This window comes from Myotis daubentonii, chromosome 1 (assembly GCF_963259705.1).
Source record: "Myotis daubentonii chromosome 1, mMyoDau2.1, whole genome shotgun sequence".
NCBI classification, from domain to species: Eukaryota; Metazoa; Chordata; class Mammalia; order Chiroptera; family Vespertilionidae; genus Myotis; species Myotis daubentonii.
This window is the reverse complement of record NC_081840.1, coordinates 35585684-35599587: the sequence shown is the minus strand read 5'-3', so window position 1 is coordinate 35599587 and position 13904 is coordinate 35585684. Positions and strand designations below refer to the sequence as shown.

Genomic DNA, 13904 nt, shown 5'->3' with positions numbered 1-13904 from the left:
ATAGAGGTAATTAACTAACTGTAGTTACTTGAAGTGGGTTGGGAAGAGGCTAACTTGGGCAGAATTGCCTCTTGAAGTAGACCAAAAGCAGCAGTTCAGACAAGTTGTCTGGGAAAATTCCTCACCTGCACCGCCTATCTCAATAGATCTAGGAAGTTGCTTTTTCTTTTGCTTAACAATAGGTACAGTGATAAGCAAAATTGCCCTCCTTCAAATCTCCCTGAAGTGCAAAAAGACTCAGAAGATCAAAGGAACCATTAGCCACTCCCTGAACTTCAAAGGTTTATCCTATGGGAACTCAGAGAAGCAGCTGTGGGTTTATAGATTACTCAGAAACTTCCATCACAGTGTATACATATAACATTACAAATATTTTGGTTGCCATATTCTTTTTATTTCCTTACTATGGTTGCATTTAAGGTTTTAGAGTTTTGTATAAATATTGAGAAACAAACCAAAATACTGTATATTAGGACTAGAGAGACCTCTACACCCCCAATGAGCACTGAAGCACTATTCTTAGCATTACGTTCTTTTTGTGCTCTCGAAACCTAGCTTCTTAATGTCTTGTTTCTATATTTTCTCATTCAGAAAAAAAGTAATAAAACAGCATGTTGTTTCACATAGTTTGTGTCTTAATGCGCTATCAAACGGAGTCTACAAAATCACTTCCCTTTCCTGAACTGGTCTCACGGACTCAGTCCCCACATTGATGAGATCTGCTCTTAACTAAAATACCATCTCATTCCAGCTGTGGTGACTTACAGCCCAAACAATTCAGCTAATCATGTGTGCATATTGTCATTGACTACATTGCCTCGAAGTATTCATTTTAATAATAAAAAAAAATGCTTCTGTAAGTGACTATTTTAAGGAAAACAATCTTAAGCAAAACACCCTAGATTATATGACTACTAGACCCTTAAGACTCTAGAAAACACTTCTATCATTTATAATGATGAGAAGTCCTATATAATTAAACTTTTTTTAAGGCATTTACACCGAGAGAGAGAGAGAGAGAGAGAGAGAGAGAGAGAGAGAGAGAGAGAGATCTGCTGTCTGAAAAGGTGTAGAGCAAGGTCAATCTTTGATTCATACATTCAGAATAATGTATTAAGCATCTACCAGTAAAATTAAAAAGGAAAAAGACATAATTCCCACCCTTAAAGCACTCACAGCAGGGAAAAGTCACTTTTGCAAGAGATGAAGAGACGTGTGTGTGTGTGTGTGTGTGTGTGTGTAAGAGAGACAGGGAGAGAGAGATTAGGTGTGTAGAGGGTGATGATTTCAAGGACCAATAGCAGTATGAACACAGACAAAGAGACCAGAAATTATCTTACACTTTTGGGAACTAAAAAGTGTTCGGTTCAAAGTTCATTCATTCATATATACAATAATCATTAATTGAACACTTTGAGTTGAAGTTGTGCATGGCAAAAATAATTTGTGCTTCAAGGTAAGATAATCAAGAGGATCTTGTTTATGTAGTCAACATAGAATGTGGTCTTCCCAGCATCCACTCCAGAAACTTAATTTTATTTAGTACACACCTCTTCCCCACACACCCATGCTTAGCCCTAGGTAGCCTATATGGAGGGAAACTTAGTCTCTTTCTAGTGACTGGGTCAGGAATAACACATGACCAATTCTGACCAATGAGACACCAAGAGAGGTTTGCTAGAGGTTTCTGGGAAAGTAATTCACATAAGTCACTGAAAGCCTTTCCCTTCCTTTCACTGAGCACAAGTCAAGAAACACATGGCCCCAAACACTTATGGCAACCATATTATAACTATGAGGAAAACCAGCTTTAGCATGGAACTGACTCTATAAATAGTAGGAGAGAGAAACAAACAAACAAACCTCGGTTCTCAATATTATCATTGAACCAACTAACCCTGAACTTCACACTGCCTCTGGTAGTGTTTTACATGATCTAATTCACTCCCTTATTTTTATTTTTTCAAAGCTATATTGCATTGGTTTTCTGTTATTTGTATCCAAAACACACTAACCTAAGTTTAGATTTTATTATTCGGCAATAGGGAGTCACTGAAGATGTTTAAGCAGGAGACTGACATTATCAGTTGGCAATTTATGAGGACAGCAGTGGCAGAAATGCTGAGGATGGATGGGTGGAATGGGTGATTGGCTAACATTTACTGAAAGCTGACTATTGCTTTGTACTGAACACTTTAATATATTAATTCATTTAACCCTTCCAAAACCACATGAAGCATGTAACATTATCCACATTCAATAAAAGGAATCTGCAACCCAGAGATGTTAAATTGTCCAAGAACATGAAGCTAGTAAGTGGTAACCCCAATTTTATTATACACATTCCTTCACTCCCAGATACATATATATATATATAATCTCAGAAGCAGCTCATTTCACTCTCAGCCTCAAACGGGCCTAATTAATATAAGCAAACACAGCCCCTTTTCAGTGATTGCCTCGGGAATAGGCTAGTTATCCAATTCTGGCCTGGCTTCTAACCACCAATTCATGCTGTATACTTCATGGAGTTACTATAAGAACGAAATGGGCTATTGCTTTTAACATACTAAAATGTGATAGGCTCATATTAAATGCTAGCTACTGCTATTATGATTATAGACTATAATTATCAAGAAAAACTGAGAATAAATGTTCAGAGAAGAAGGGCAAAGAGAGAGGTAAGACAGAAGCCAAGCGGAGAGTTTCTAAAGGGGCATCGCAGGATCCCATGCCATGGAGGAATAAGTTGACATGAGAACTGTAAAGAGTCTAATGGGCCTAGCCTTTGGGACATAATGGTTGACTTTTGCCAGAGAGTTGTTAGTGAAAGAGCTGAGGAGGAAGCCAACAGATTGGTTGAAGAGCAAACTTGCACCTGAGTGGAGACAGTGGCTACCTATTGAAGATGAGCAGTTTCACTGTGATGGAGAAAGGATGGTAGCAGAAGTTTTCAGATGCAGCACATTTATAAACTCTGAGGCAGTAACTAGCAGAGGTAATGTTGAAAATTCAAGAGAAGACAATGATGGGACAGGTCCCAAGGGAGACTGAGAGAGATGGCATCAAGTCCATGGGCAGAGTGAAGTTTTAGTCTGGGACAGTGGTAGGCAAACTCATTAGTCAACAGAACCAAATATCAACAGTTACAATGATTGAAATTTCTTTTGAAAGCCAAATTTTTTAAACTTAAGCTATATAGGTAGGTACATTGTTATTAACTTAATTAGGGTACTCCTAAGGCTTAGGAAGAGCCACACTCAAGGGGCCAAAGAGCCGTATGTGGCTCGCAAGCCGCAGTTTGCCGACCATGGGTCTGGGAGAATCAGCCTATCTATCCTCCTCTAAGACTGAGGGGAAGGAGGTAAGTGTAAGTTCAGATATAGATGCATTTACTAGTATAGGTATGGGGAGGGAGTGGAAGTTGAGAGAGTGCACCCATGGAATAGCTAATATTTTTTAGTGAAATGAAGGCAGGGTCACCTGCTAAGAGGGAGAGTGTAAAGAAAATAGTGGTTGAGAACAGGTGCTGTGGGATGGAGCTAGCCTGGAAGACAGATAAATTCATTCTAGAGCCCTGACAGCTGCAGCAGAGTTAAGTTGGAGACCAAGAATTGCCATTGGCTTTCACCATGTAGGAATATATGATTCTCTCTAGCACCACTCACAAGCCCAGGTGGAGATTGAAAGTCAGCCTGTCCATGTCTTCGGGTAGGTTGTGAAAGTAAGTATGAGGTTAAAAGTAATGGAAATGGGGACCATTTGACCATAGTCCCCTTTTGGTTCCTCATACTCCCCAGAGGTCCCAGGTCTACAAACAAAATCTGAGCATACAATTGGGACTGCCAATCACTGTTCTCAAAGGAAAAGAGGGTTAAAGAACACCCCAAAATTCAAAGGGAAAAAGAATTCTATTGTTAGTTAAAGCACTTTACCTGGGAATCACACAGTGCTCCAGGATTACAGGTAGTAAAACAATAATCTAATATTCAGTCTTTGGTTAAGTTATATGGCCCTCAAATGTGATGTATGCTTTTCCTTTCATCTGGGATAAAACTAAGTAAGGTCACTCATATTCAAGGCTTTATGCATAACAGATGGGATTAGTAGGATTAAGAACCACATGGCAAGTAAAATAAAACTACACAAATATTTAAATTATTCAGAACGCATGCCTATGGCACATAACATGACATCCTGCTGAGGGAAGGGCACTTAAAGCATCTCTCCAGTATTAACGTCTCCATTCCCATGATTACCTTTCAGGTAGGTACACAGCTAGGTTTCCCCTCTAAACCTGGCCAAAGGAGGGAAATGTCTAGCTGTTAGAAAGAATTGGGAAGGAAATTTTCTCCTTCCAAGCTAACTTCAGGAAGTTGCTTTAGGATTTTGTTTTGAAATTGTTAGTGGTTATTTTCATTGATTTAATTTCTTCTTAAAAAATTAAGGTGTGTTATTTTGTTGTTCAAAAGAGAACAAAGACAATAGTAAAAAATACCAATTATTCAGATAGAAGAATATCACTGGATACACTTCACCTGTTCTGAGACCATTTCTGATGAAGTCATTGCTCATAGAGATAGTTGTCTTTTCAGTCTCATAATAGGCAAATATATGGTGTCCCCCCAAAATGTATACACACACTTTGAATAATTATAAAGGCAGTGTTTATTAACATAAAGAATTATCAGCTATCAGTGTGTATACATTTTTTTGGGACACCCTGCCTAAATCATGAGTGAACTAATCTCATTTTTATCTCTAAAATAATGTGACCATCATATCAGCATATTACTCATAAACATGAGCAAGAAAGAAAAGATTTCGTAAGTATAAGTACAGATTTCTTAGAGATATCATCTGACTTAGAAGATTATTATTGGGATTTTAATACTGGGATATGAAGTAGAGTCACCCTAGCTTAGAGATCAGAACTCTTATTAGCTTATTAATTAGTAAAGAGGCCATAATTTACTCTGCTTAATTATAAACATCCTGGACTGCTGAATGAGAGACTAGCATAATTCAGTCAAAAAACTTAACAAGTTCCCTTTCATATGTAGATATATGAATACAAAGTGAAGAAGACTCAGTCCCTGACCTCAGGAAGGTCTTTATAACTCTCATCTTTCTGAAAATAACTTTGCGACATCAGGTCAGCCTCTCAGTGTGAGAAAGCTCAATGCCAAGTTACAATATGGAAAGAACATGCAGCCTTGCCACCAGTCACTCATTACAACGGAGTCACATCTTTCTTACAAGAGGGCAATATTCCACAGTTAGCAAGTGATAGACATTTCTCTAAGTAAAACTTACCCATAAACTTGTCTTAAGGAATTGTGTGGTGGCCATCTTGTCAGTTTTTCCTGCATTACTTGAACAGATTGGATCTTTGCCTGGACGCCCAGGTTACAGTTAGAAACCATTTCATTTTTTTACAGGACAGGTACCGGGCCCACAGCCTCAGATGGGCCGATAGTGTGTGGGTTCTTGACATCATGCAGGAAAGATTTCACAATATGAGCCCAAGTGACTTTTAGAGTATGTTTATGAAAGCTGGGGACAGTGAAACAAAGGAAGGGCTTAAGGTAGAAGGAGCAACAGGAGAGAGCCTGTGCAGGGTTGCTGTTAGCTCACAGAAAGTCAGAAAGGAGGGGTCTTGGAGACAGGTTCAGCAGGTAAGCTCATATGAGCTGCTGCTGCCTGCTGCTCCCCTGGTTGCAAATCCCATGGGGATGCTTAGAGTCTATGACAGCGGTTCTCAACCTGTGGGTCGCGACCCCTTTGGCAGTCGAACAACCCTTTCACAGGGGTCGCCTAAGACCATCCAGCACATCAGATATTTACGTTATGATTCATAACAGTAGCAACATTACAGTTATGAAGTAGCAACGAAAATAATTTTATGGTTGGGTCACAACATGAGGAACTGTATTTAAAGGGCCAGAAGGTTGAGAACCACTGGTCACTGGTCGATGAGAAAGAGAGCAGAGATAGAAGGCATGGGCGTGCTGTGGGTTCTTTGTCTGGAGGCTTTTTATCTTTTCGTAGCCAGTGGGAATCCTAGGGGAGGTCTCAGGGGAGGGTCTTAACAGAATATTCATTAACTTTCCAGGTGTGGCCTTCAATATGTTGATTCAAAATGCGTGAATAGATGGGTCAGGATTTTTTTCTGGTTAGTTTTATTTTTAAAGAATGCGATTGAAGAGGGACTGGGATCTGAAGCCAGTCTGCCCTTGGAGGGTCTGGAATGTGTAAACAAATTTTTCTTAAATGTCCTTGGTTAGGGAAGATAAACCCTTGTGATTCATTAGCTGGCTGTGAATTGCTCAAATTGTTTAGCTTGTTTAATGATTTTGTCTCAGTTTTCCCTATTCCACCTGTCAAGCAATTTCCCCAGATTCTTACCATCCTGCCTCAGTTTGGAAAATATGTATCTTAAGCAATTTATGAACATTTGAAACATGGGTTTTGTATTTTTAAAAAACCATGAATGGTATCACATTTTACTTATTATGCATCTCATTTATTTTACCCTCTTAAGGTGTTTAGGAGGTCTTCCAATGTAAGTACCTATGGCAAACTTGTATTTTCCAAAAATAGTCACAGCAATATTTCTGGCCTCACAAGCTCTTTAAACTTTGCCTCTGCCCCTCAAGAAGTAGGGTCTATTTCCCCACCTCTTAAACCTGAATGAGACTTCGTAATGGTGTGGATAAATAGAATGCAGCAAAATTGAATTGAGACTGTAAGACTTCTAAGGCTAGGTCATAAAAAGGAATCCCCCTTCCCTCCTCATCCTCCTCCTTCTTTCTCCCTCTCTCTCTCTGTCTCTCTCTCTCTCTCCTGGCCCTGCCCCTACCCCGTGTGTGTGTCTCTCTCAGTCTCTTATCTTTAGAACCCAGCCATCATGCTGTGAGGAAGCTCAAACCAGTCCATATTGCGATAACATGAAGAGCTCTACATGAAATAGAACTGAGGTCTCCAGCCTGCAGCCTCCAGCCTGCAGCTACCACCAACATGAGAGTGAAAGGTTTTCAGATGATTCCCCTTCACAACCTTCAAATATTCCAGCTGAGGCCCTATGCAAAATGGAGCAAAGAAAGGTCATCCCTGCTGTGCTGTCTGAATTCCTACCCACAGAATCTGTGAGCATAATACATGGTTGTTTTATACCTCTACGTTATGGGAGTAATTTGCAATGCAGCCAGAATAACTGGAAGAGGACCTATATATCTATGTCAGTGTTTTATTTTTCTATATATTTTTATTGATTTCAGAGAGGAAGGGAGAGGGAGAGAGAGATAGAAACATCAATGATGAGAGGGAATCATTGATCGGCTGCCTCTTGCACGCCCCACACTGGGTATTGAGCCCGAAACCCAGGCATGTGCCCTGACCTGTATTCAAACCATGACCTCCTGGTTCATAGTTCGATGCTCAACCACTGAGCCACGCAGGCCGGGTTATGTCAATGTTTTAAATAATAGCAATGAACAGTATTATTGTATATTATTTATGTATTATAAGTTTACTTAGTTATTCCTGTATAGATAGATACTTAGGAATTATTTTTTCCTATTATAAACAAGGCTGAAATAAAGAAGCTTCTAGGTCTATATGTACACAAATGTCAGTATTTTTATAAAAACTATAAATGATTAATAAATACATGTGAAATACTTAAAATAGTGCCTGGCATATACTAACTAATTTTTATTATTTTTTTAAATCAGTACAAGCTGAACTTTTATGTGTAAAGTGATTTTTCCTTTGGTGACAAGAACCTTCACGATTGTATCTAACAGCAGCTATGCTCAGTGCATACCGCTTTTGATAGCTTCGATTACGGCAAAAACTTGCAAACATAACCAGTCATAGAATTCTATCCCTGAAAACGTCCACCTGCTGCACACCTGACCAGTTCTACAAATCACTTGTTTGCAAAGTTGATTTGCCCCATGTGCGGTGAGTTACTCTCCCTGCGTTCCCCGTAGAACGGAGAGCGGAAGGGCGAGCGCTGCAGGTCTTTCCTCGCTGCGTTCACGCCGGCAGGCCCTTTGGGAGCGGGCGGGAGGGGGGGTGCCTCTGGACCGGTGGTCCCGGCCCTATTGCAACTCGTGTCACAGGTTTAGGAATGGATTCTTCTTCTTCTTCTTTTAAATCCTCAGCCGATTGACTTTTTTAGTTCTTTTTTGATTTTTTAAAATTAAATTCCTTGGGTGACATTGGTTAATGAGAGTATATTATTCACCAAGTGTAGGTTTCTATGATACAGGCTGTGTTCTGCGTTGGAATGTGCTTTCAGTCACTCTCTCCCACCCGAACCTTCCGCCGGCGGGCGTGCTGCAGCCCGACACCTGCCAACCACACTTCCCTCCAGTGTCCCGGGCGGCGTGCGGGGCGATCCTCAGAGGACGGAGACCACCTGTCCGCCTTCCCTCGCCTTAAAGGGGCAAAGACCAGTGAAACTTAACTCGCATTCTGACTCTCCCTCCTTTTCGATTTTCTCCCGGATTCGTTCCATTTTTAAGACCTCGGGTAACCGCCAGTCCCACCCCCACCCTCCCCGCCTCTCCCCACCCCCCACGTAGGGCAAACGTTCAAAAAGACCCAGCGGAGGAAACGCATTTTTACGAGTCTGGTATATGGCCGGGCGGGCTTGGCGGCAGCTCCGTGGGGGCGGCGGGCGCGGAACTCGGAGCGCCGGTCCGGCCCGCCCCTCCCCGGCCCGCGCGGGCGAGGAGCCCTAAAGGCCGGGAGAGCGGGGCCGCAGCGAGCGCCTTCCAGGCCTTCGGCACTTCCCGCCCCGCAGCCCCGCCCCCAGCACGCACCGCCCCCGAAACCCGCAGGCCGCACCCTCGGCCCCGCCCCTCCACAGGTCACCTCCCTCCACGCCCCTTTTCCTTGGCCCCGGCAGCCGGCAGGCAGGGAAGTGTCGTAAAGCCAGGCCCAGGAAACTTTACCCGGGGTAACAGCCGCGGCGCTTTACGGCGACGGCGGCGGAGTGGGAGCCTGGGCGGCGGAGGCGGCCGCGGCGGCGAAGGAGGCGGCGGCAGCGGCTGAGGAGAAAGAGGAGTGGCGGCGCTGGCGGCGGGGACCCGTGCCGGGTGAGCCTCGCGGAGGGGCCGGGAGGGGCGGCGGTGACAGGGCTGGCGGATGGGCCCGGGCGGACGGGGACGGTGGCCGGCGGAGCAGCTGGGCGGCGCTGAAGAGCGGGAGGGGGGGGCGCCGCGGAATTGGGGGGCACCTCGGTGAGGGACGGTTTCTGCCTTTGTTCCCCCCACCTCCGCCGCCCCCTGCCCGGCGCCCCCTGGGCTCGGCGCTCGCCGGCCGGCTCTCATGGCCTCCCCTCTCGGTGTGTGTTGCCTCTAGGATGGCGGAGGTACCGCCTGGGCCTAGCAGCCTCCTCCCACCCCCGGCACCTCCGGCCTCGGCGGCGGCTGAGCCCCGCTGTCCCTTCCCGGCGGGGGCCGCCCTCGCCTGCTGCAGCGAGGACGAGGAGGACGACGAGGAGCACGAAGGCGGCGGCGGCGGCGGCGGCAGGAGTCGGGCGGGCGGCGAGGCGACGGCGGCGGCCAAGGGGCATCCGTGCCTCCGGTGCCCTCAGCCGCCGCAGGAGCAGCAGCAGCTCAACGGATTGATCAGCCCCGAACTGCGGCACCTCCGGGCGGCCGCCTCGCTCAAGAGCAAGGTTTTCAACGCGGCCGAGGCGGCCACGACCACGGCCACCCCCGACGGGGGCCCCAGAGCGACTGCCACAAAAGGAGCCGGGGTCCGCTCGGGCGAGAGCCCCCCGCGCTGCCTCCCCAGCCACGCCAGAACTGCGCTCCCGGGCCCCGCGGAGGCCGCGGCGGCCCGCAATGGACTGGCGGAGGGCGCCGAGCAGGAGCAGGAGGAGGAGGAGGACGAGCAGGTGCGGCTGCTGTCTTCCTCCCTGACCGCCGGCTGCAGTTTGAGGAGCCCCTCCAGCCGGGAGGCGGAGCCCGGGGAGGATCGGACGATACGTTATGTCCGATATGAATCCGAGCTGCAAATGCCCGATATCATGAGACTGATCACCAAAGATCTGTCCGAACCCTACTCCATTTATACCTATAGATATTTTATCCACAACTGGCCACAGCTGTGTTTCTTGGTAAGTGGATGGCAGGAAAGGCGGGTGAACCCGGCGGAGCGAGCCAGGCCGCGCAGGGCAGGGAGTGTGAGGGCAGAGAGTGGCCGCGGACCCAGCCCGCCTGGCGCAGTGCGTGCCGCGCGGTGTCAGGTGCGTGTGCTCCCTCCCAGGTACTCGGTGGAACTTCGGAAGGTAAGAAGTCGTGACCCGGGTTCCCTTGATGCCGATGTTCAATGCAGCAAGCCCGTGCCGCTGCGTGCCGGGGGTCTTCTATCCGGTTTGCCTTCGCTCGTAGCTTATAATACTGTTTAACCTCTTTAATTGCCCTCCCTCCTCCTCCAAGCGCGCTGCAGTCATTTAATTTGAACACGATTCTGTGCGGATGCAGACCTTATTAATCTCTCAATTACAGCTCTAATCAGGGAAGAGTGTGTGCATAAACATGTTTTGGGGAAACGTGATTTGTCAGTAAACTTGCGGCGGCCGCACTGGAGAATGAAATCTCACTAGCATATTCTGTAATTACGGAGATTGTTTCCTTTACTTCAACAGGACAGCTAACAGTTGTAGCCAGACTGCCTTCTGGTACGTGATTGCAGATGGTGCTACTAACACTTCTGGTGGCTAGAAAACTCCTGAAACTTGAACAAAAATACCCTTTTGTGAAATGTAGGAAACTTAAAGTGTGAAATTGTTACTAACTTAATTTTTTTTTTCTTTTTTAAGAAACTGGTCATAGATATGCCCAAATGCTAGTAGTAATACTGGCTTGTGTCAAGTATAATTGACAAAATTCTTATTTATATGTAAGGAAAAAAGACGGGGCTACAAATAAGCGGAACAGTTTTTTTAAACTTTACATAATACTCGTGGTTCCAATAGTTTTTTTCCAATTACATTGAACAGTTTCACTTCTTTTGAAACCTTTCACTTAGATTAACGGCAGGTATATACTTTGTGTCATATACTCACAGATACGTTGTTTCCATTGAATTTTACTGAAATGCAACATGCTTTTAAGGAGCATTTTGTGATACATAAAGGGAAAAGCTACTACTATTATTTATCGTTTCAGCATTGATTTAGTTGCACTTGGTAATTCCCTGCAAGACATTTTAACAATACTTAAGAAATCCATCTTTTTTATTCTGTAGCTTAGTGATAACCTAAAAGTATATTCTCAGTATTGTAAATAATGGTTGTTCTGCTATTTTCTAAGTGTTCACTTTGCTAAACTTTAGTGTTTTTTTTAAACTGTGGGAACTATTTTATATTCTATGAAACTCCCCTTAGGAGCCTTACCATTGTATCCAAAAATGGGAAAATGATTTTTTTGTCAGTATTATGTCATATCACATTCCATTGTAATTGCTAAATATTATAGATTGACTTTAACTGTAAATTGACCCACAGAAGCATACAATTGAGGTACACTTTAAATTGAAATAGTATATTTATTTCTGTAAATTTCAGAAAATAGTTGTATATAGAGGGGTGGGTAAAAGTAGGTTTACAGTTGTGAATACATGAAATACAGTTTATTCTTATATTATTATTTATTAAGTATTAATCTGCCATTTTAGACTCTGATAAACTTAATATTATTAAACTTTAGTTTAGATTTTATATAGACTCCTCCCAATTCGCCAGTTAATTTGTGCTTTGACCCTTAAGAGTCAATTTGTTTAACATTAAATTCTGAGTATCTAGAAATCGAAATATGAAAAAGTGGTTGACCTATAAGATTTACTAGTGCAAGTATGAATCTGGTGGTGTAGAACATAAAATGATAGCTGAACAATTAGAGGCTATGTAGCCTCGGGCCTTTTTATTGGCATTTAAAAAATTAGAATTTCCCATAAGAACTAATTTAAAACAAATATAATGTGTATGTTTATTTTGAATCATATCATTTTAGAACTGTAAAGGATCCTAGAGATAATCTAGCTCAGATTTATTTTATTAATGAAAAAATTATGGGCCCGAGTGACTTTAAAATGTTTAAATCTCTAGATATTCACTGGCAGGAAGGTAAAGCTAGAACTCAGGTCTCCTGGCCACATGGAAACAAGAACCTGAAAAATGACATACCCTTGGTCTATTCAGTGAAGATCATTATGTCACAAAGTTATACTTCTTAAGGGACAGATGTGCTTACAAACATCAATCTCAAGTGATTAGAAACCTCCAAAATATTCCTGGTTTCATGAGTAACCTGTAATGGATTAAATGAAATATCTGAGGTTGAACCTTAGAAAATTGCCAATTATTGACCATATTTGACTAACACAAATAACAGGGTTGTTGCTTTTTTAAATTCTCACAGGAGGACATATTTTTATTGATTTTTAGAGAGAAGGGAAGGAAGAGAGAGAAACATCTTGTTGCCTCCTACATGAGCCCTGCCTGGGGATTGAACCCGAAGCCTAGGTATTTGCACTGACTGGGAATCGAACCTACAACCTTTTGGTGTACAGGATGATGCTCCAACTAACTGAAAGTCCCGGCCAGGGCCAAATGATAGTTTCTTCTGACTCTTTCTAATAATTGTAACATGTGAAAGTAGAGTACTGTACAACTTGGAGGCACTGTCACTCTGTACTTAACTAATTTCTCATTGCAGTTTATGATATTTTGAACTGTAGTTGGTGCGTTTTCAAACTTCTTAAACTTATTACCAGTGATGTATACTACTTCCATTTATTTGTTCTAAATTTAACTTTCTGGCTTCCTCTGGAGACGACGCTTCTTTCCTATTTGTAGTGTTCTGGAATTTGGGACTCTCTGTTTCACACAATTTATATTTTATATCTATATTATAGATTGATAAGCCTTTGGTCTTTAGAGTTAAGTCTTGCCAGGAATTTTTCAGTTACCATCTGAAAAAAGAACACATTTAATAGCAGAAGCTTTTATTTGGAAAAAAAATAACAAGTAATTTAGTAATTCTTGTAAGTGTATATTCATCAGCAATTTATCAAGAAAAAATAGCATTGGCCTTCCTCACTACCAACATTTGTTAATAATAATATATTATATATTGGGCTTTTATTTTTAAATGATATGTACAACTTGACTCTTGCTCCTATAGATTCTTAATTAGGAAGAAATCAATCTAGTCCAAGAGGGAGCTAATATACTTTGCTTGTTATTTTCTTGGTCAAAGGACAAAGAAGATTTGTTTGAAATTTCTATATAATTTGAAAGTATTGTCCAGCTGTATTGTATGTAGTGGTTTTAAAATTGTCCTCTTTTAGATGGTTTATTCACTGTTAAAAGTAGTTATTCTACAGTTTTGTATCAGAGATTTATATAGATTTCCACTTTCCCTAGCTAATGAGATCAGGCCCTAATATTTTTTAATATACCATTTGGTCTGTGGTATGTCCACATGCACACCACAACCACACATATATATTTGAAGTGAGTTTTCATGTTAAAAAGTTCAACCAAGCAATTTTTGCATAAATTTCAGGTTTTCAAAAGATTTTGAAAGAACCAGATTGATACATCATGAATGAAAATGGCCCCAAATGGTTTTGGATTGTGTGATAAAACATAAATTAATTAGTGTGGATTGTTGAATTTAATATTCCTTTAAAAGGATTTTTCTGACCTAATTTAGATTTGCATGAAATGGATTAGAATTATCGTGCCTAAAAGATTTCTCCACAGTTTTTTTTTAAAAAAGATTTTTGTAATCAAATTATAGAATGATGGACTAAAACAATCTTACAACAGATTTAAATTAAAATAGGTATTAAGTATAAATTGGGCTTTACTTACT

The 13904-nt window shown here is 42.4% G+C and overlaps 1 protein-coding gene across 5 annotated transcripts in view; it reads left to right on the top strand.

The window, feature by feature from the left end:
- The first annotated feature begins 8941 nt into the window (after nucleotides 1-8941).
- The window catches only part of NAA30 (N-alpha-acetyltransferase 30, NatC catalytic subunit), a 39155-nt gene continuing 34192 nt past the window's right edge, over nucleotides 8942-13904 (top strand). For all 5 annotated transcript variants that reach the window (XR_009452731.1, XR_009452743.1, XM_059695100.1 and 2 more), the window contains exons 1-2: nucleotides 8942-9110; nucleotides 9376-10138. Coding sequence is in view for 3 of the 5 variants with exons in the window: in XM_059695100.1 (XP_059551083.1) it covers nucleotides 9377-10138 (762 nt within the window). In the remaining 2 variants the exon portion in view is untranslated. The remainder of the gene's footprint in view (nucleotides 9111-9375; nucleotides 10139-13904) is intronic.